The sequence below is a fragment of the Limanda limanda genome, chromosome 18 (genome assembly GCF_963576545.1).
Source record: "Limanda limanda chromosome 18, fLimLim1.1, whole genome shotgun sequence".
NCBI classification, from domain to species: Eukaryota; Metazoa; Chordata; class Actinopteri; order Pleuronectiformes; family Pleuronectidae; genus Limanda; species Limanda limanda.
Genome location: NC_083653.1, coordinates 11,510,980 through 11,534,074, shown reverse-complemented (window position 1 = coordinate 11,534,074; position 23,095 = coordinate 11,510,980). Strand labels below are relative to the sequence as shown.

The 23,095-nt window shown below is 41.4% G+C and overlaps 1 protein-coding gene across 1 annotated transcript; it reads left to right on the top strand.

The window, feature by feature from the left end:
* The first annotated feature begins 1,059 nt into the window (after positions 1 to 1,059).
* On the top strand, positions 1,060 to 21,049 carry fndc4a (fibronectin type III domain containing 4a). Its single transcript, XM_061091697.1, has 6 exons — positions 1,060 to 1,135; positions 7,703 to 7,818; positions 8,929 to 9,133; positions 16,009 to 16,098; positions 18,309 to 18,442; positions 21,008 to 21,049. The coding sequence occupies exons 1-6, from the start codon at positions 1,060 to 1,062 to the stop codon at positions 21,047 to 21,049; spliced, it is 663 nt and encodes a 220-aa protein (XP_060947680.1).
* The last annotated feature ends 2,046 nt before the right edge of the window (positions 21,050 to 23,095 follow it).

Sequence of the window (23,095 nt, the reverse complement as noted above, 5' to 3'; positions counted from 1 at the left end):
ACAGACTTCCAATCTGAATTGAAGCGCTTGTCCCATGAGGCAATGCACTCAGCTTATCAACATGATTCATCCTCCTGATAACGTTGTGTATCTCAGGGCGCTGCGCAGTGTATGATGGGTGAGGAGGAGGAGGAAGAGGAGGAGGAGGGTGTTGAATAAAACACTCCGGGCTTATTATACAAGCATCTATCATTTACCAGCTCAGTGACTATAAGCCAGGCATCAAATGCTGTGTTTGATGATGGCATCTCCCTCAGCGGGGTGTCCCTCAAATACAACACAATTCACTCCCTGTTGCACGACAACACTCCTCAGAACAAGACTGCGGGTAAATATTGTCACCTGCTGAAATTTTGAAGCACTTTGGAGAGGCGTGGCACAGAGTGCGTGCGTGGCGGCACCAGGTACAGGCGCGCACAGCCGTCCAATGGCGCGCAGGGGATTAATCGAGGGTCTGGCGTAGCTGGGGGTGGGCTACCGAATAGGAGGCGACTGCAGGATGACCGACACACACACACACACACACACACACACACTCACTCACACACACACACACACACACACACACACACACACACACACACACACACACACACACACACACACACACACACACACACCGACGTCTGGAGGAGACGCGGACGGAGCCAGTCTGAGGCAGGGGAAACTTCCGAGGCTCTGTCCATGGTGCTGAACCCGCCGCCCGGGCGTCCCCTCTGCTGGTGACGGAGGGGACACACGACCTTCACCTCCTTCCCCCTGTCCGCACCTGCAGCTGGAGGATGATGGGAGTCGTCTCTGACCTCGTGTCTCAGTCCGCATGATGGACGGATGGACTTGTGGATTTTAAAAAACAAAACACCTCATGCAGCGAAAATTCGCCTGCAAGCGCTCGATAACTGAGTTGATTGAAGTGAGCAGCTCTGGATTCAGCCACTGACCGATTCCTTCGTCAACATGTTGTAAAAGAAAATGAGCTTCACTGCCCTTCAAGCGTAGGAGACCTGCGTCTTTTGTTTGTTTGTTTGTTTTGTTTCTTAACGAGAAGAGGACAAAGACATGGCTCGCCTGCTGGTTTTGGTTCACTCCGTGGTCCTGTTGCTTTTCGGCAGCGACGTGTTCTTGGTGGGAGCAAGTAAGTGTCAGTCACATTATAAATGGAACGCAACCCTCTTACAAGTAAAGAGCCTTGTAAAATGCGTCATTGCCCGCACACTAAAGTGAAAACAAAACCCAAGCATGTCCTTGTGTTTGTTCGGGTTTAAAGAGGCTTTCAATCGGCTTTCCTCTGCACAGCAAGATGCTTTTAAAGATTCCTTTCATTAAATCATGTGAAACTCGTTTTAATCCTCAAGTCTACTCACTTGTAATCCAGTGTTTATCCTATATGCAGCCCCTCCATGTTCATACATTACTAAGACTTTTCTCAACTTTCTGTGAATCATCATGTCCATTTTTTAATTAAATTAAAAAACTATAGAACACATTTAACAGATTGACATTCTTATGCAACTAATAAAAAAGCTACTGTACAAGTCTGGCGATAAGAATCTGCACTAAAGCCATATCCAGCCCCTTTCCACTGTATCTGCTCATTATGAAGCCATTTCTCTCTCGATCATATTAATCGAAGATAATTCCTAAATGACGGTATGTACAGTCTATGGGTATAACAGAACAAGCTCCAAAATAGCTCTAAATATTACACAGTATCACCCATTTCTTTTTTATAATTATTAATTAATTATTTTTTCCCACATGTGTAGAAGGGGTTTATCAAATTAATCTGGAATAGTGAGGAAAAGCAAAAAAAAACCACCAAAACCCAGTAAAAGACAAAACAATTACTAAGAAAAGACATAAAGACATGTACATATACACATCAATATTGCCCACTTGTATGTGGAGAAAATATGTTGCATCAAATGAGCTTGTAGCCATACAACCAGAAACCTAATTAAATATATATCTTGAGTCGATGCATATCAGATAATTATTTGATATGTAATAATAAAAGTTTTGTTTAGCTGGAAGCGCCATAACTGCACCATACATAAGAGTGGCACAGCCCCCATTTCAAGACGCTGTCATGTCACTTCTCTAAATCAATGCACCACCGACACACCAGTTGCTGTGGTAAATCTTAGCTATCTGTCTACTTCTATCACTTCCTCCCCCTGTTCTCTCAAAGGAACTGAGTCCTACATGTGATCGCACCTTGAGGGATTCAGACTGCCACTCCATTGTTTCATGTGGATGTGTGCACAGAGACAAATATTCTTTGTCGCGTACTGCGATGAGATGCGAGACGCAAAAAGCATCTCTGATCTCAGCGGAGCTCTGCATGTGGGACTGTCAAGAGCCAGGCAAGCTTCGTTATTAAAATAATAATAAACGGGGCGCCTCATAAATATGAATATAAATCTAAATGAGCATCAATAATGAATTATTTGTCAAGCCTCTTTGGGTCCTGGTGAGGTTTCCATTTAGGATACACTGAACAGTCAGTGGGAGAAGTGGAAGTGTCTCCAAGGCAACACGATTAGTGACATTTAGTTTAATCTCTTAAAAGTGGCCTAAAATGATGTATACACACACTTTACTTTTCAGCATTAGTCAGGATTACACAAGATTATAAGAGATTGCAGTTAAGCAGTAGAAATGATACTTGTAGCAAATTATTCTTTATCAAATCGAGGATTAAGCGTCTGATATCTGCACGTCATTGAGAAAAATACAGCAAACCCACACACTGTCTTAGAGTTTTCTCAACCTCCTGTTGAGAGATACTGGAATGTGTGCCACCATGATGGAGCTCCATGATGGAAAAACGAATCGAGCTCGACACTAAACAAATAACAATTCGAGTTTTATTGGATTTATTTGGATGGCCAGGCTCGTGTTATTCTTCAAATTGGGAATCAGGTGCTCATAATTCTGGTGGCACATTCTCGACAAACAGGCGACCGGTGAGCGATAGCCAATTTTTGCTCACGCTGTCATAATTTCATCCGTTGGCATCTTGCAAATTCTGAAAATACACAGAAATAAAAGACGACAGCGTGAAGAGATGAAAGTGGATTTTATTCAGCCGCAGGTTTCACACCAGTAGATCACACTTGTTTAAGACTTTAGATTTTAATAACAAGCAAAACCAGCTGATAGAATTAATGCTGCACTGATAAACAAATCTGCCTCCGACCCTTCACGGTTTTGAGATGATGAAGTAATGTTAGCTCGCAGCTGCAGAGCCTCAGGGTTTGACCAGTGGTTGCATTAACCTTGGAGTGTCACCTGCTCCCATCTGGTTTCACGGCTGTGCCACAGCCTCTGGGTGTGTGAGGATGACGACAGGATGCACCTCAAGCCAGGGACAGTAAGTGGCACGACTGTAAAGAGCTTTTGAAGTGTACAGGAAAAAGGGATTAGTCACAACTGGCTGGACAAATATCCCCATCCTATGCTACATGGACAAATCCTGCTGTTGTTGATGTATTGGGAGATTTAGGCAAAGATCCCACAAAGTCACCACTTGCTCCAAATGTGAAAGAAGGGTCTCGGAAAGGGACAAATCCAGAGATTACACAAGAAAGCGGTCTTGAAAAGGGTCACATGTGGGCCGCGGCTGAAATACAAACCAGCATGACTCTGCTTGCGAGTAACAGGTGATTTAAAAAGCACTACGACCTGCGAGCAGCTCGGCGACGCCCCCCCGTCGCGTAAAGGAGAACGTTTCCCTCAACTGAGTCTGAGACGCATCCAGATGAAGCCGTTTGAAGGACATCAATATTCAACGCACCTCGCATGAGTTCGGGCTTTATTAAAAAAAGATACATGTCAGTGAATATATTATTTCACAAAGGACTGAGGCGTTATAAGAACTATTAGAGAAGGATTACATCACACGCAGCCCTTCAAACGGTCACAAGCGTGAGGCAATTTAGACTGAGACCCCCCCACCTTGGTAAAAACCACAGTGTTTTGGCTTTTAAATGAAGCAATGTGAGTTATGCACCTCAGGGAGTTTAACTGAGTATTTAGTGGACAGATCAATCATCTGTGTCCACTACATAACGCATTAAGCACTCGCTCATGTCAGACCTGATGTTGTTTATAAACATGATGCGGTAGCAGCTCCACTGTAGAAAGGACAGGGGACATTTCGATTTATCACTTTCCAAACCCTAAATAAACAACTATGCTTTTAAAAATATCTTGTAATTGTCCCTGAAAAGACGCCATAAAGCAGAATTGGCTCTAAAATTAGTCAAAACACAACTCTATAGTGAATTTATCAGGTCATTGAGAAGAGGTCACTACCTCTACTTTCACCTGTTTTGCAAAAATGCATGGAATTATGACGTTTGCTATCCAGATACACTATCTATTTACAGGTAGTGTTGGTAGTGACTTACATCAGACCAGAAAAGGAAAAAGACAGATTTATGACATTTTGAACTGACTGAAATTTCTACCTTTATTCTTTTCTTCAGGCACCTGTCAAATTGTGTCTCCAGTAAATTCGACAGATGACATAATTTCCAGGTCCCCACTGTATCGTGTTTTCTTCCTCTGTTAAGTCATGTGTGTTGCGGTTATGTAAAATGGGCAGAGATACGTAAAAAGCTGTCACTACCGACAGTAAACTAGCTCTGTGTTCTCAGTGGCTTTGCTGCTTGTAAAGAGTTTGATAGCTACATGCTAGGCCCGTTGTCAATGTCAAAATCCTGGAGCCCCCCCTGATCCAGATCCACATGGAAATCCTTTGAGTAGCTTTTACGTAATCCTGCTTAAAAAACAAACAAATGCAGATGAACACAGAAGTAACAAGTATTTTCTTATGCTGTGACTCAACGATGGACAAACTGTGTAAATCAGATTATATTGCAAAACTGTGCTAAGAAAGCAAGTATAGTGGTCAAAATATGAGATACCGTAGTCACACGCGGCCTTGTAAGAAGCTCATAGATTCAGCAGCACTTTTACAATCCCTCTTTAAGTCCACGCTGGTTAGATGTGCAGGGCCTCGGCTTTTGTTTTACGTTATGATTCATCCTGGCAAGGTCCTTAGAGGGGTCACACCTGTTATCTGCACTGACACGCTCCTTGGCCGCTGTGACCCGAGGCCGTTTGATTTCAGATCTTGCGTAATTCTTTCTGCTGCTTCACTCAGGACACGTGGCTGATAGTAAATGTGGAAGTATCCACAATGACACTCATCGCTGCAGAGAGGGAACATCAAGCAAGCGAGAGGGGAACTGATCGGTCTTCACATCAATGAAACTGTATCAGTTAGAAAATCACTCAGCTACAGTTGTCTGCTCGTGAGCCAGCTGTGATTAAATTCCTGGAAATATCTTAACATATCTAAGCTTATAACATAGTAAATTAATGAAAACAACAATACCATTTTCATTTCTTTATCTTCTAAGCTGGAAATGTACGAAACAACGCCACACTGGAAGAGGGCACTTATACATTAGTGATGATTCATGGCGCCTGTCAGCTGAACCATCACCAGTAGATGACCCACAGACGATCCATCACGTTTACAGGTTTTCCTTTTTTTTCTGTCTGTAACCCCCATTACCTAAAGGACGAGGAGCTTCGAGAGAAACGGACGTGACCTGTGTTAGATAAATGTTGCACCTGACGCTGATGGAGGCACATATCTCACAAACTGTTCAGCTTCTCACTTAGCACAAGCATCTTTAAGGGTCCAAGGAAGTGCGTTGTCCAATTTGGTGTAATTAGGACACGTTCAACACATGATACGTTCAATATTTAAAAACCAGCTATCTGTAGCAGCGGAGGCTTGGACTCATCAATGTAAGCGACGTGGATCACGACAACAACAACTTGTTCTCGCACTGAGTCACTGAACTTTGAATTGACAGGTGAACAGCTCTCTGTGGAGTGAGTCCATCAGCAGCTCAATTACTGCAGCTCGCTTTCACAGTTTCGGAGGGAAATCATCAAATGTTCATGACATTAAATTAGGGGTCATTTAGATGCGACCATGGCACAAGGACACAGGAACCATTACTGTAAATGCACTGCATGTACGACTCATCTCCCCCTCCAGCTGTACGTCCATTGCTATACTTAACATCACCTGCTTCCATGAAGGAGCCTCTCATTAAATGAACAAAATGAGAGAGGCGTCACCTCCCAACCTCCTAAGAGGTGTTGACCACAGCCGAGGCCCCTCTCCTCCTTGCGCTCTCTACGCTCGGAACATTAATTTCCCCTCACCCTCTCCATACCTCTCGTCCAGCTCATTCGCATTCCCGCCAATCCCCGGGCGTGTCATCACGAGCCCTGAGAGAACAGAGCGTCACGCATGCCTTTGACCCGCGGTTCATATCAGACCCGGAGACTGACGCCCCCGTCTCACCCGAGGGCATGAGGGATCCGCCTCCATGTCACCTTCAGTACGGAACACAGAGGCCGTTGTTGATTGTCTCCTAGATAAAAACAGACAGGAGAGCAAGAATCGAAAGAGAGAGCTAGAGAGAGATAAAAGAGAGGACACGGCGAGATAAAAGGGGGAGGGATGTGAGAGGGCCTGTAATAAGAAACGGCAAATCATTTGAAACGGTTCCCAATTTCTTAATTTTGTCTTTCATCTCTCCCTCTGGAGTGCACTTTTCGGATGGCACAAGCACACGCCTCCGGCTGTCATCTCAAGACAACTGTATTAAGGGTTAGTACATCCATGCCCCATGAGTTATTAAAATGATTGGAAATACAAATTCAATGTACAACCGTCAATTAATCCTCAATTTGTGGGGAAACTGCTGCAGAAAGATGAAAACTACGGTAGAAATTTGACCACTTATGAGAGTCATTAGGCAAAGTGATCTGCAGAGTCCGACCGATATCGATTTTGGGGTTGTTGTGAAGATATCTATATTCAGGAGTAAAAAATGTTTTGAGAGCAAAACTTTGGCTCAAATATATACTTGAAAAATTGGCATGGATTTCTAAGCGGCCATTATTTTAAGAGTTGCTGTATTTGGCTCATCCCATAATCATAGCTGAACTAATGCAGAGCACATTACCACTGAAGCTTCTTGGTCACGGTCCTCATACTTTCTTCAGCTTGTGAGACATTGAGTCTGAAGTGTTTCAGAGAGTGTTGGAGCCTGACAGATAAAGATGTGGATGGGGGAAGTGTCAAAGTCTATAACCGATATGTCAGCAGATAAACAGGTATATACATACAGTATATGACTAGAATGGCACTCAGTAGAGCACATAGCACCACGGCCCGACAGTCCCCTTAGGAAAAAACACATATAAATGAACTAGATCTGGTGTTTTATTTGGATCTGCACCAAGATCCGTGAATTATTCTCTAAGAAATCAGGGAAAATGTGGAAAAAAGTATCTCACAATGTTAAAAACAAGTGAAAATAAAAGCCCCATATCCACAATAAAATGTAACTGAATCCGTCCTTGATCAAATAAGACCTGATATCCAACCTTGACGACACATGCAGCTTGGCTGAGGGGGGACAGTTTTTTTATTTTGTCATTGTTATTTTCTTATTCCATTCACGAACACATCCACAACCCACAAACAAACAGGCTTTGACAGAGTTGATGAGTTGGAGCCTGGTGCAGCGTGGTCACACACGGGGAGAATTCGATATTCTTACAGCTGGAACAACTGACCTCTCCGTCTCTTTTCTTTCAGACCGGCCACCAGCTCCCGTCAACGTGTCCGTCATGCACCTGCGGGCCGACTCGGCAACCGTATACTGGGAGGTTCCGGAGGGAGACATCATCATCGGCTTCTCCATCTCACAACAGGTACGCTCAGCCCTGAACTCCTGATGTAAATCAGAAAGGTTGGCAGAACAAATTCCAAATGAGAAGATGACACCGGCTTTATTTTTAGCTCGAGCCATTTGTGGTTTGGCACGTTGCCCCGTCATGATGTCCCGTTTCAAATTTTTGTTGGCAGCCAACGAAGTGCACCTGACATCAATTTCCTGCCATGTCACATTCCTGTGGAAAACACTGCAGTGCATGTTTCTCAGACAAGGAAACAATTGATGGCTTTACAGAGGAGAATTTGGGAGTTTGCACACGGAGCGAGTGGTGACACATTTGCACGAGCTCCTGGATGGATAAAGATGTGTTTTCATTTGGATTCTTATTCTTAGAACCCCCTTTTAAATCATTGCTCAGCTTGGAGACTAAATCGTGCCTTCGGGCCAGGAGTAAGAATAAAAGTTGGCACGGTGGATTTGTCAAGAGAAAAGGAAGATGTGACGTGAATGCACAGAAGTGAGTGAGGCTGCCAAACTGCTTTTTCTTTTTCAGGATCAAAAGAGGAGAAAAGCGATGAATGCCAAAACAAAATGATTGATGCTTCATGCGTCTCCAAACATTATGGAGACATTTAACTTAAACAACGGGTCGTAGACCACACCCAACGACCTCTGTTTGAGGCTGTTCATCATGCAATGCAGATAAAAACACTACGCGTATAGGGCGGTTTAATTATTACATATCCATTGTTCGCAGAGAATAACAACCTTCTATCTTTTTTAATCACATCCTTCAGCCGAACAGCGCCATAAAAACACATAAAAAAGCATCTGGCCCGAAGCCACTCGAAATGCAGATGTGCTGGAGAGCAAAGCAATGGGGAATCTTTTTTTCTCGCAACTCATCAGATATTGACTCTGCAATTTCCAGTCAGTATTCAATATGGTGGAAATAAAACACCACCTGTTGATATAATAAAGGCCTCAGCGTTTTGTTACTATTTTTTATTTTGAAATGGGAATGTCTTCCTCACAGAGACATCTGTGTGGTCGCCTTGATCACCTCTTTGGCTCCCTGTATTAATTTATATATTTTCCATGGATGACCCCAACCTGTTGTTTTCTGCTGCCCTCCTCCGACCCCCAGAGGCAGGACGGACACATGCAGCGATTCATTCGGGAGGTGAACACCACCAGTCGCTCCTGTGTCCTTTGGGACCTGGAGGAGGAGACAGACTACATCATCCAGGTCCAGTCGATCGGCCTCTATGGGGAGAGCCAGGCCAGCCAGAAGGTGCATTTTCGCACCCTCAAGAAGTCCGACCTCTTCCCGTCCAACAGCTCCAACCAAGGTACTGATCAACCTGAGATGCATACATGTCAGAGTTACTGTTTCTGTCTGCGTTCAGGGACGATGACAAGCGGGTGATGGTGTTTCCTCAAATACATGTAAACCTTTGTGAAATCATTCAAAATGAGGATGACACATACCTCCAGAAATATTATCCATTCTCTGATATGGCTGAAAGGAATTCGTTATCCTACAGTAACTGAATAAGAATCTCTACATAAACACGTTTATTTCTTATATCTTTACCTGGATCTGCACTTGGTTTTACCTGTTCATAGATATCAGCACTCTAAATAATTTGATTTGTCAAAATCACAATGTTTAATAAAGTGGAAATTAATTCCTGGATCCGCCTGCTGACGCAGATCAGCACCAAAATGTAATGAGCCCACCTGTGACACATGATCCATCCTTCCACCAAGTTTCATGGAAATCTGTCCAGCAGTTTTCTTTTAAAAACAATTCAACGAACAAATGGACAAGGATGAATTCATTACCTCCTTTGCGTACATATAATGAAAAAACAAAGCTTTATCTCTTTATTCCAATTTCTAAATTCTTTGAAAACAACAACAACAACTACAATACTGCTGATCGCTCTAGACAAAATATATCAGTAGATCACCGAGGTCATCAGATACAACAGTCTGGGACAAAGTGGGGGAGCCACTGACAGGCAGACAAACAATGACAAAGCACGATTCAAAACAGGAAACCTAATGGGCTCACTGGCTCCCATGTGGAATACTAAATAGACTGCAATCATGTAGCATTTTATATCTTTATATAGCATATCTCTAGTCTTAGCGACAAAAAAAAATACATGGTGAAAATACTTGTTAATAAAATTTACTTTTAATTGTCCTATATTGTGCAATTTCAGAATCTTTCCTCCACTCAACAAGCTGAAATGAAGTGTGTTCAAATGCAGCTTGCCTGTCAAGGTCACGACAGGTCACCGCACTATAGTTTCTGGTCCCCCGGTGCCGTTACATGACATATCCCTTTGCTTTTAACTCTACATGGTCTGCCAGCGGCCGGTTTTCCCCCGGCGCAAACTGCAGCAACCCATTTGCAGACACTTCTCCCCACGGCTGCAAACCTCCCACGGCTGCTGAAGGCTTTTAGGTGGTGCAGTAGAGGCTGGTGGTGAAACGAGTGCAGGTAACCTGAAGTCTCTCTATCTGCTGCTGCTCTATTCGCTTCACGCAGGTTTGTTTTCCCCCAGCCGCCGCCACATTATTGACAGACTCTCCAAGCGTGGCTAGGGGCGAGCTGCTCTGAATTTATGCGACTCTTGATCACTCCGGGGGCCTAATCAGGATTCTGACACGCAGGCTCCATGTCTGGGCCTTGGCACGCTGGGGGCCTGAGGGAAATATGAGGAGCGTGACCAGCAGAGAATGGGTTTAGTCGGAGTTTCTTGCAGTACCGACGAGGGAAAAGTGAGAAAGAGCTGTTTGGTTTGCATCACAAGCAGTCGGGAAGCAAATCACATTTCAGAGGAAACTCAGGCCGTGATCTGCTCGGCATTAGTTCAGCCGCAATTAATACGAGCTCAGCCAAACTCTTTTAAATAACGGCAGCTTGGGTTTGTCATTGGACTGGAAATGAGAGGAGGTGCAATACTTCAAACAATTTCTCCACTTTTATTTTTATAGGCAGGCTCGAGGTTGTGAATACAGGAAGTGCTGATGCGTGTGAATCATAAATGTTTCTCCTATGAGCTGACTCAGGTTAGGTAGCATTAGTTAGGCTGGCAAGATCAGCCGGAGCGAGAGGAACTCATTCAAGCTCTAGTTCCACAAAGGGAGCCTGCGTGCGGCGTCCATTAAGCTAATACAAACACTGACATTACACAATCCCTCCCTGCAGCTCCTCAATATGCAGACCCAATGATTTTCAGCGCCCACTTTTGAAGTTAAAAGGAATTTAAAAAAGCGATGGCGAACCATCAATATGGGAACAAAGTGCTCAGCGTGAGGAGACTCCTGGCAGGGGTCCTCACTACTTTTCCCCCGTCAGACTCTGGGAGTCTTTTTGGTTTATTGACTTACACAGACTCATAGCTAAGGTTGTACGTAGTTTAGATATAAAATGCATTTGAAGATACCTCAAAGAAATAAAGACATTATGAGGGCTGAAATGAAGTGAAGGCTCTGACCATAAAGAGTTAATCTAATAAACCAGTAAATAAAGCATAGACCCAATAACTCTGTATTTCTGGCCCTCAAAAACATTGGCATTGATTGTCACCCTTTTGATATCTTATATTTGAATATGAATATGATGAAAACATTTCTGTTAATGTCGTTTTATAGAAAAAGTACATGTAGGTGTTGCAGAGGCAAAGTGACCCAGAATGAACTTCTCTGGTTGTGATGACGTCCTGTAATTAGGCCATTTTACCATTTTTCCTATTCAGGGTTGAATTTTCTCAACATTCGAAAATAAATGAGCCCATAAACGACCCCACCAGGGAGAAGGAAAATGTTAAGTTACTAAGATATTAGATATTATACCACTTTAGTGGGCTCTGAGGTCATCAGCATGAGAAACTAGCCTTTTCTCCCGCACGCTCCTTTGAGACCCCTTTTGTTAGCTCTGACATTAATTCTGAAACATCAAAAAATAGAAAATTCCGTTTTTTGGCAAGCTTCTACCCACTTAGAGGGGATTTCATAATCCCTCTTTCCAATACAAACGTCATTAGGCTTGATATGCAATCATTTCATCGGACATTCTGTTCCACGGTACTTGCGGCTGACCATTGCTCCTTGAAAAATATGTTTTGATCCAGCTGACGGCTGCATTACAGACCCACTTCAGATCCTCGGTCACGGCCAACTGCCTCCTATTGAAACTGCAATAGATTTTCACTCGGCCATACACCAGACAGTCCTAAGAGCCGGAGCTATCATATCTGTGAATCAATAATTCTTTTAACTTTTTACCTCAAACAAATTCTCTTCAATGCGATTATATATCAGTGCATATGCCTCTGAATGTAAACCAGGCCCGGCAAGATTCAGAGTGATTACCTTCCATATGAAGATATGCACCGTGTGTCGCTGGAGAATTTTAATTTAAATAAGCAGCTAGCTAAGGATGTTTTTTTTTCTTTTCACAATCAATATGTCTTTCCAGAGTCCATTTCAATTCCATTAGTTCCACGGAAAGCTTTTAATCAGAGGATATTATTTATGTGCGTTGCCTTCCCTTCAACAGTGAAGTATGTGGTGCAGTGAGTCCGGCTTTCAGACGGAAAAACTTGCTGTCCATCAGCAATGTTTAATGATATTCAGGCAATTTTCCACAAGTTACGATGTTTGTACTTTTGCAAAATGAAAACAATGAAGGTAGAATTTATTTCACTTAGTTGAAGGGAGCAGGTTCATTTTATATTTGATCCCTTGAATAATTTGATCTGGTGAAAACTTAATCTTTCTCCTTCTTGAATTGATTTCTGAGAGGATATGATTTGTGTGATAAAATTAATATGACTGAAAAGAAAAAAGGGTAGATCAGACTGTTAATTCTTGGAAAAGATATGATTACAAGAAATTGTCAGAGAGAGATTTAGGATCTGGACAGTGGCGTGGTGGTTAGCACTGGGTCTGTGTGGAGTTTGCATGTTCTCCCAGAGAGTGCGTGCGTTTTCTCTGAATCGACCATAGGTGTGAATTTGAGTGTGAATGCTTGTTTGTCTCACTGGGATCACTGGTCACTGGTGATATGTCCAACGTGCACACGACACCAGAGAACAGGCCACTTGGGTTAAGGGGGGTGTTTTTAAATCAGTACCCAAACTCCCACAGTCCACAGCCAGGGGAAGCTAGTCCACAGCCTGGGGGAAGCCGGGTCTGTGTCGGCGTGTCATATTGCGTCTGTTTTCGTGCATGGCATATACGTCCCGAGCCCTAGTTGGCAGTGTAGACTTCAAGGTAAAGTGACATGATGCCCCTTTTGCCCAATGGCAACTGGGATTGGCTCCAGCTCCCCCCATGGCGCCCCTATAGATAATGGATGGATGGATAGGAACTATGATAATACAGAGCAGATGAAAATATTAGCTGATGCCACTAACCTGTCAGAGAGCTTCGGAGAGGAGAACAGGAAAGAAAGATTTCAAAGGCTGGATGCTGGGAAGTGTCAGAGATAACTAGGTGGGTGCTCCCCTCAGACACAATCACCGTGACACTTCAAAGAGGTGCCACGGTGTCTTTGCTGAGTCACAACACCTCCACCAGCCTCCCATCAACAGCACTGAGACTAAGGTTTGCTGCTCAATGTTAAAGCTGCCTGAATAATGTTCATTTAATGATTAATGTTTTACAGACAAATAGGTTAATAGAGATTCGAAAATGGTGGGAAAACAGTGATTTTAAGGCTGAAACAATTCGTTAATTCATTTGTTGATTGTATATTTAAAAAAATCTTCAAATAAATAATCGTTGATAATCAATTATTTGATCAAATGATTTTTCAAGCAAAACTACCAAACATCATATTACTAAATGGCTCTCAATAGAGAACATACCTGCACCTAGGCCAACCTGTCCCTTGTGAAACCAAATTTAATGATGAAATGATGAAAACCAGTTTTTCCCGCAATTGTTTAAGAGACAAAATTTAATTGGATTCTTCAAGCTGATATTTCTAAATCAAAACAATTAGCTGGTTGATTGATGCCACAGGTTTGCAGGTTTGTTTGAGGTCAGTTTCAATTTAACTCCCGCCCATCCTCCTCTCAGAATTTGTGGCAGCAGTCTTAAAAGCATATTTTAGGTTGAATCAGCTTAAAATGTTTTACGCTGTAATAAATTGTCTGAAGGAAACATAATGCGACAGCGAGTCGGTTGAAGCCCCCCCTGGTGTGTAGTTACACGCTTCCCTGACACAGTTCGCGGCCACAAACAACATCACAGGATTTGGGGGTGAGCTGAGAGACGGTCGACTAATTATCTCAACACAGAGTCTTTTGCATAGCAGAGCAGCCGTGGGATTCTCCAGCAGAGACTCGTGCAGCATGAGAATGGTGCCAACACGAAATATGGATGAAACAGCAACAGGACATGTTATTCAGGTCCTTTGCAAAATTATGTTCACTCAGTCTTTAGCATCAAAACTACTGAATCAAATATGCACAGGATCAATATGCTGGATCACGAAAGCACTTTTTAAAGTTAGATGACAAAAAAGGAAACAAGATCAAGACTTAATTTATATATTTTATTAATATATTAAATCATATATACATGTTAAAATAATTACTGAAAAAACCTTTGATGTGCTTTCATCATAGTAACACATCAACCATTAGTTTCTCTTCGTGGACGCAATTATGTTTTCATGAATATCATGTCAGAGGAGGAATATCAAAGTCTATTTGTTTCATTACATGAATTTTGCCGTTTCAACTTAATATACAGAATATTTATGTTGAACAGGGAATGAAGGGATAGAGAAGATGTGGGAGTATTAAAATGGACAACAACTCACGGCCATGCTTATCACTGACCTGACATTTAGGAGAAATATGCAGTCTGATATAGACTCAGTGGAGCGCACACTGCCTTCAGAAGATACAGGAGATTATCAAAGTGAATCTCAGATTGAGGATCTCAAAGAAGTGCTTTCGGTTTTTATATTTAATACAAGATTTACAAAAATTGCTCATGTAAAGCATGTTCATATCTTTCTTTTGGGAATATTCATTAATATCTTGCACCATATTATACCACCACACTGACCTGTTTTATCTGTTTCATGGTATTTGAACTAAAATGTTACTCTTTAAAATCCTGTATCTTCATCCACATAGAGGCCATGAAGCTGTACTATTGTAAAGTAATAATATGTTGTAAGAGATAAGGCAATTCATGCAAAAATGAATTCTAAAATTCATCTGAAACCTAAAGCCAGAGGCCCTGAATTAGCCAAACTAAGTGGATATCCTTATTTTGGTCATGTGTAGGATGATTGCTGGTGTTTTTTCCACCAACCAACCAACATGCTACTGCCAAAAAGTATCCCTCACCCTCAAATGTGAGCCAACAAAGAAAGTGTGACCAGGAAAACCGAAAGTGGAATCATTTGAAATTACTGTTAGCTGCTAAACTGTCAACATAGATATATGTAGATATTAAAGGCTCATTGAAATCTCTCAGTTTCAGGTGGTTAAACACTATTGAAGAACTTAACACTAAATATAAAATTCCATCTTGGCCGATAGATCCACCTAAATCATACACACTGGTCCTTCAACTTCCAGGTTCACGTGCGTCTAGCCCTTCCCTCTTTACTCACATGTCCATCCACACCACTCCCAAATAAAAAACAAAACATGGTGATACTGAACCCACTCTGTAATTGCTATCCTGTGAAGATAGCTGACAGTCTGGCATTCGGAGCCAGTTTCTTGACAAGCTGCTTCACAAATGAAGCAATTGGGCAGAGTGCTGCTCTGGAGGAGTTCCATCCATGCGGGTTGAGAGATAGTTTGGAGAGAAGAAATCGGCCCTTGGTCAATCCACTTAAAGGAGGATTAATGCCACAAGACTGAATTGTGGTCATGCCCACCACTGACTGCTACAGTATTCGTTAAAAGGCATAACTGTCACGAGAGATAAAGGTGGTGTCTTACATTCATCAGAAAATACAGTAGAAAAAAGCTTTACTGGAAAAATGTCCAGCCTTTACTGAGACGTACGGGTATTATTTCAACTCTATAATGTTTGGTGCCATTGTTTGTGACATTACTTTATATATTTTACAGAGCTCATGAAGGGGAAAGGAGAAATTATTCAGCACATTGTATTGAGTTTTCAGAGATTTGCATTCACTGCAACCTGTCCTGTCTGTGCTCCCTTCCAGATGACCCCACTGTGCAAGGCCTGGACAAGGCACGGCATCTACAAACAGGAGAGATGATCATAATCATAGTGGTCTTGGTCATGTGGGCAGGTACGTTTTTAGACTCTGTCTTGTTAATAAGAATTTCATAATTAAATAAGAGCTTTTTATGCATACATGTACTGCAAGAATTGGAAAACTTGATCACATCTTGATCGATTTGTCGCTTAGTTGATAAAAATTGGCCCGATGTGAGCCTTCCACAGACGTAATGGTATTGGGAAAAAACTAAATTTTAAATCTTGTGCATCCTTGTGTGTACTGGAATTTATTAGTATCTTATTGTGATCAATCCTGGACCAGCTGGCACGCAGAAGCACTGCTGTGCATGGGGAGATTCTGCTTTTAGATCAGCGTATGTGCTCACATCTGCTGCTACGCGCCAGTGTGAAAAGAGTTACGTTTTCTAATTCAAGCTCTTTATATATATCCATGGTATTTGTGTTTTCTTTTTTAGTTTTTGATAATAGCCTGAAAAATATCAAGTCTCAAATACATTTCATCGTGATTAGGGTTAAATCGACATTTGAATCAAGATTTGATGGCAGTTGTTGGGTGTCAGTCAAATCAACACAGTCTTGATAAAACTGATCAGCTTAGTTATTAAACCTTATTAAATTCATTTGATGTGCAATACTGATGCTGCTGTCTCTATGGCAACCATGCGCCTCCAGTCCTTCAGGGTGACACATGCTCTTCCAAAGGTTATTCATTAACAGGTTTTAGATCAATTCAAGTCTAATAACTGTAAATTCAATGTCAAGCATCATAGCTTATTGATACTGATGACATTAAAATCCTGCTTCATAAGCACAAAGATAATGGGACCTGTCCATTGGAACAGCTTCTGTCAGCCTCGATGATTAAGAGTGATGGTGCACACATGACGGAGGTTTCACACTGTAAAAGATCTTGTAAATATCAATACATTGATGCACCAGTCAATGAGACACTAATAAAAAGACCAATAGGATCCTTATTGAGTGGAAGTCCCTAAAACCTGAACAACGCACACTTGAAGAAAATGAATCCTGCATCTCGGAACGTCTTGTTCCGATGTGGAAGCAGAATCACGTTTTTGTTGGGAGCATCTCAGCGTCTCCTCCTTCGAGGGAGCGCGCTGATTAATGAAGTGTTGAGGCACAATCAGAAGTGGCGTTTCTGACAGGCAGCCAGGCGCAGGGCTTCCCACCCCCGAGCCCCGAAAGTGAGATGTTAAATAATACTAATGAGAGAAAGCAAAGCAGTGCGGAGGCATCGAGGAGTGGGATGATGAAAACACCACATGCTGCGTTTTTCATCACCCACTGCTCATTTGCAGCCGGTCCCAGTTTGAATGACAATTTGCCTCACTGCATGCATTGTGCTAGGCTTCACCTTTGAAGGTTCATATTCTACAAATTATAGTTGGTTTATTTCTCCTATTTTCTGTTGTTTGGACTCGGACTTGGAAATGTGGATGGAAATAAAAAGTAATTCAGTAACAAGAGCTAATCTCATTTTAGCTTAAATTTCTGAGTATAAAGCAGCTTGAAATGTGCTGAAGAGCTTCAAAACATCACTTTCTCTGCAAAACTATGTGATTTATGTTGATATACTGAGGGAAGTGACAGCCTATTTCGCTCGCACATTAAAACAACATCACAATAAACCGTAAACGCAGACAAATGCCTTCTGAAATTACACAATCGCTGCTGTAACTCAACCGTGAAACCAACAAACCAGTGCACGACTGGAAGTGGCTGACACCAACATGCTCTCAGCTACAGAGACAGTGAAGCTGCAAGATTGCAGAGTTCTTATATAATGCATGAATAATGATTAATAAGTGAATTACCCTCTCTGCTTCTCAGTGTGTCTCACAGCTCCCTGGGTTTCATTACCAGAGCTACACAACAATTTCTGAATATTAAATGTTCCCATAGAAATTCATAACCTCAGTGGAGCAGAGAAGTGTTTGTGGGCTTTGAGTGCTCATCCAAACTGAAGGCTGAACCGCACCAGGCAGGAGGGAAAACGCAACAAACAGCAAACTCTGTGGAGAATTACTGTCTTCCCGAACTTTCAAGATAAAGGCCCAGACATCACACTCCCTCGGGAGGAGAATTCCATTATCCAACAAGGCCTTTGAACGTGCGCAGCCAGTGGAAGAGGAAACGCATCTTCGAGTGACAGTTGCTGCCTCATGACTGATTCCCTATCTTTCTCCCTGTGTGTGTTTGTGTGTGTTGCACGTGTCCATCCCCTCGCCATCTTGCCAGCCGTTATTGCCCTGTTCTGCCGGCAGTATGACATCATCAAGGACAACGACTCCAGCAACAGTAAGGAGAAGGCCAAGCCGTCGTCGGAGAGGAGCACGCCGGAGCATCACAGCGGAGGTCTGCTGAGGAGCAAGGTGAGTGAGAGCACCTCTGAACCGCAGGCTCACCTCACAAGCACTTTTAGAAATGTTTGCCTTATTGAATTTCGGATTGAAAACAGGCGCACCAGACTCGTCCATGCGTCCCTGACCCGAGATTGAGTCCAGAGCAGGTTTCTTTCAAGCAGCTGCCGGTGCTCATAAGCAGAGTCTGTATGTGACAGCTCTTCTTTTACCATTTATATGAATGAATGCCATTAGATGTGCTCAATGTGTCTCGTGTTGAAGGACGGCTAATGTCTCTCTGTCAATTCTACAGGCTAATGTGCTGTTTTTAACACATTTTACAGCAATATCAATTTCCTGCATTAATGTTATCTAATCGACGGAATGTGTTAAGACACCTCATGCTAAGCACATGCAAAGCTTTACCAAGTGCCACCATTACCGGCCTCTGGATCATCAGCTAGTTATCAGTGATTTGAGATGGGGAACATTGAAAGTATATATGTATATGTATGTATATGTGCATGTAGGTTATATGTGTATGTCTCTGTGTATTACAGCAAGTTATACTGATTATAAGGTCAAATTAATAGTTTAACTCCGTCTGTAAAAATGTTCACTTTTAGTTTTAAAGGCCTTTCAATGGATGAACATTGAAAGTGAACTGTAGCCAAATGCTGTGATGCATTGCATTGGACAAATGTTCTGCAATTCTCTATACACCAATCAAATACACATTAGATGTAATGAAATGGTGCCGTGAAGCATCCACCTCTTTGGCTCCTCATAGCTGTAAACTTGCTTACGCTGGATATGTTGCACATCTGTGATATAAAACTCGATCAATGCTAAAACCCCAATATTGTCCAGGTAGTCTTGGTAACGTCTGGTGTTCGCCACAAATCCATTTAGTTTCAAAAGGAGGCACTTAGCTGTGACAAAGGATCTCTGGGATGGCTGTGTGCTGCCAGCTCGATTGAAAAGGTTTTTTAAGAAACAATGGTCAGTATGTTGCACAACCAGGTTCTAAAATAAACCTCTGCACTGGCTGAGGAAAAAGCTCCCAGAGCCCTCTCTCCGGTGCTTTATACTTTATACACATTCTCCTGTAATTAGATTACTCTTCTACACATTCTCTTGTAAATTAGATAAAGAGCAAGCAGCCGTTCCCTCGATTAAAATGCAAAACAGAAATTGACATTTATTTGATTAGCAAATGCAGTTTGCATGTGGAGGTGAAAAAAAGAAAAGAAAAAGAGAGAAAATACAGTTTCGTAATAAATCTCAATGTCAAGTCAAGGAGAATAGATGGCTTCGGGAAAAATATATTCATATTATCCTTTGCATCTAAATGTTTCTGGTATATTACTTTAGACTTTGTTTTATAGAAGCATTTATCAGTCTCCAGTAAACTGCTTTAATCATTTTTAATGTTTAATTAGAATGTTTTATTTTATTACTGCTGGTCTTGCTTCTAAATTGTTTCCTCTTGTTTGCTTTGAAACCATTTCCAATTGTTTGCCTTACATTTCTCATTTTCACCTTGTAAAACCCCTTGTTACTGTGTCTTGATAGGTTCTATATAAATTAAGTTATTATTATATAAGTCCTACAGATGCAATCACAGGAATCTCTTGCTCCACCAAACCTGTCGGTGCTGCAATCAATCTACATCACTGAGAAGGAAAATATACAATCAAGTAACTAATGGAGCTTTGAGCGTGTGCACGTTCCTTTTAAAAAGTACCACAGAGCAGCAGCCAGATGCATAAAGGTCCGGACCAATCGATAACTGAGGTCACAATGTGCAGGCTCGGATTTAAAGTAGCTCGGTTTGAATTAGCTGAGGTCCAGTCGTCGTAACCATTCTCCCTGTGTGGTCTAATCTCTCTGCTCCTCATTATGTGGTCTGATGTTGATGTAAGGTTTCTGTTGAAGACTGTTACTGGTCTACGTCAATAGTGCAGTAAACTGAGCTCAGGCTCGAGGCAGTAAAAGTGTTTTAGATGCTTATAATGGAGAGAATGACCAGAGTGAAGCAGAGAGGATGTACGGTGACAGTTTAGGGCCACATTTTTGTCAATTTTTATTAAATATTTTAAAAGTAAATGTTTAACTTTTGACCTAGAGGACTTAAAATTGATTGTATGTTTATGCAATCACTAAGAAATACATTTATTGACCTCTACTCTTGATGTGATACACGGTGCTTTTGATATACAGTATTTAGAAGTATTAGAAGTTTTCATTTTAAGAAGTTCCTGCAATTCCACCAGAACCTTTAAAATATATAAATATTTCATTAAAAATTATTGGTAGAAAAATATTCTTGCTTTATATTTATCACATCAGTACGAGTCTACACCATAGCAGAAAGTATAATAAATATGAATTTTTCATTTCCCACGATACCTAAGTCTTACAGTGTTTGCAGCACATGCATTTTTAATACCACTACTGGTCTCATTGCTCTACTCAATCTCCTCAGGCAGATGCGCTGCTTTTGGCATCTATAGAATTTAAGTATTTGTTTGTTATAGAAGAAAAAAATATATCTTGAGCTGTGATTTTTTTTATCCGTCTCTTCTCTTTCAGTTTCATCCCTCGGTGCCGTCTATAAACATCATAGAAGTCTGAGAAGAAGGACGGCAGATCGGACCTTTCTCGTTTCATCATCAAAGCATCATCAAATTTTCTCACCGACGAGAGAAACACAAACTTCCCTTGAGTCAACATTGGTGAGGGAGGTTGGCAAAGACTGTCTTACAAAAGACACATGTGCACGTACATAAGATTTATAGAAAAACACTGAACTACAACTACAAAACCCATCCAATGATCTTGTAGAAATCTACACAACCACACACACACTCACACACACACACACACACACACACACACACACACGTACAGTAGCTTGAGCAGAAAAACCACAGTGCATCAGTTAATGTTAACCCACGGAGCAGTTAACATTGATGTCTCTACCAGGTGCTTGGGCCGTTATTGCAATATAAAAACAACACAATGCAACTTGATCATATCTGGGAGGCCGGTCTTCGTGACTTTGAGTGTATTTTTGATATCGGCATGAGCAATGAGACGCCACGTTCACCTGTTACAGACAACGCAGCTCTATATGAATCAACTTTTTTCCCTATTGAAAGTAGCATATATACAAATGCTCTCCTATCTCAAATGTATAATATCAGCTGAGTGCAGATTTTTATTCAGGAGGGAAAGCATCAGAAATTCATCTGTAATAACTACAACCACTTAATTTGTTTTTCTCCCGAAGTATTCAAATTAAAGGTTCAGTGTGTAGAATTTAGTGACATCTAGTGGTGAAGTTGCATGTTGCAGCTGAATAATGTACAAGTAAAGTATTCAAATATAAAGGCCCAGTCTCGGGTAAAGACATTTTAGATTAAATACACGATTGAAAACAACATTAGGGTTATTTTATATTCAATTTCTGCAAATACATTCCTTTCACTTAGATCCTACACACTGGACCTTTAAAACTATTACATACATTTATTAAATATTTCATACATGACAAACATGACTGTACATAGTCCATTCATTTGCTAAAGTTGCATGCAGGTCATTTGCCTGTAGAATAGCATTTGATGTGCGCTCTAAGTTAGATGCTAACGACGGTGGAATAAAAAACCATCTCTGTTCTGTGATACTGTTAATGTTTTATTCTCTGCCTTTAGAAACAGGAAACCATCTCTTATCATCCTGTGTTTCATTTTAGATCTTGTACATTTCTCGGGAAATTGTGTTACCTGAAGTGTAAAATAAAGCTTCTTTTTGAATGTGCCATTACTAAGTTGCTGCTAATGAAACAGGATTTCTGTCTCTGAAACACATTTATCACCTACATGTGTGCACACAATGCATTAAAAGCCTGGCCGGTAAACTGCACTTCATGCACAATACGCTTGTCGGGCTTCATCGCAGAAAGCATATAGCGGGAAGTCATTTCCAAATTAATTAATATGGTAAAAATCTTGTTACAATGACTGTTAAACCTTCATTTTTTTAGATAAAGATGCATACAGTGCAGTAAAAGTAAAGCAGCCACATCCCCCAGATTACACCAGATATCCTCTAATCAAACCTTTGTGCATGTGACATCTGCAGCATCATTCAAAAACTCCAATCATTCAAAGCAATATTCACTGTTTTCCTATTAAATGTCCCCAACCTCTGTAACCGTAAAGTGAATTTCTGCAGCACCTTCAGAATGCAACAGTAATTAGACCTCACCTCTTAATATCATTTCACATCATCTAATAGTTCCCTTTGGGGTAATTGTCATTTTCCTCTATATATCTCTTAATATATATATATATAAATATATAGAAAGAGTTCAGGGTCCTTTTCTTTCACTTATACTGCGGAGATCTAATGTTTTTCTTTACAGCATATCAATACTAGTGTTGGCCTGTATCACCAAATGCTCTCTTATGCTTTACAGAACTAATTCAAACAGCCACTTCACCTGGACGTTCCTAATTAAAAAAAAAATTGTATTACGCAGAAGAATAAAGCTCATCTTAAAATAGAAAGTAATTACTGCTTCCTGGGGATGAATTGGTGATAATATTGTCCTCCCTCCTTCAACTCGCTGCAGAGCATCGTCCCATTAGTTGCTCAGGTGATTTATTGGACGTT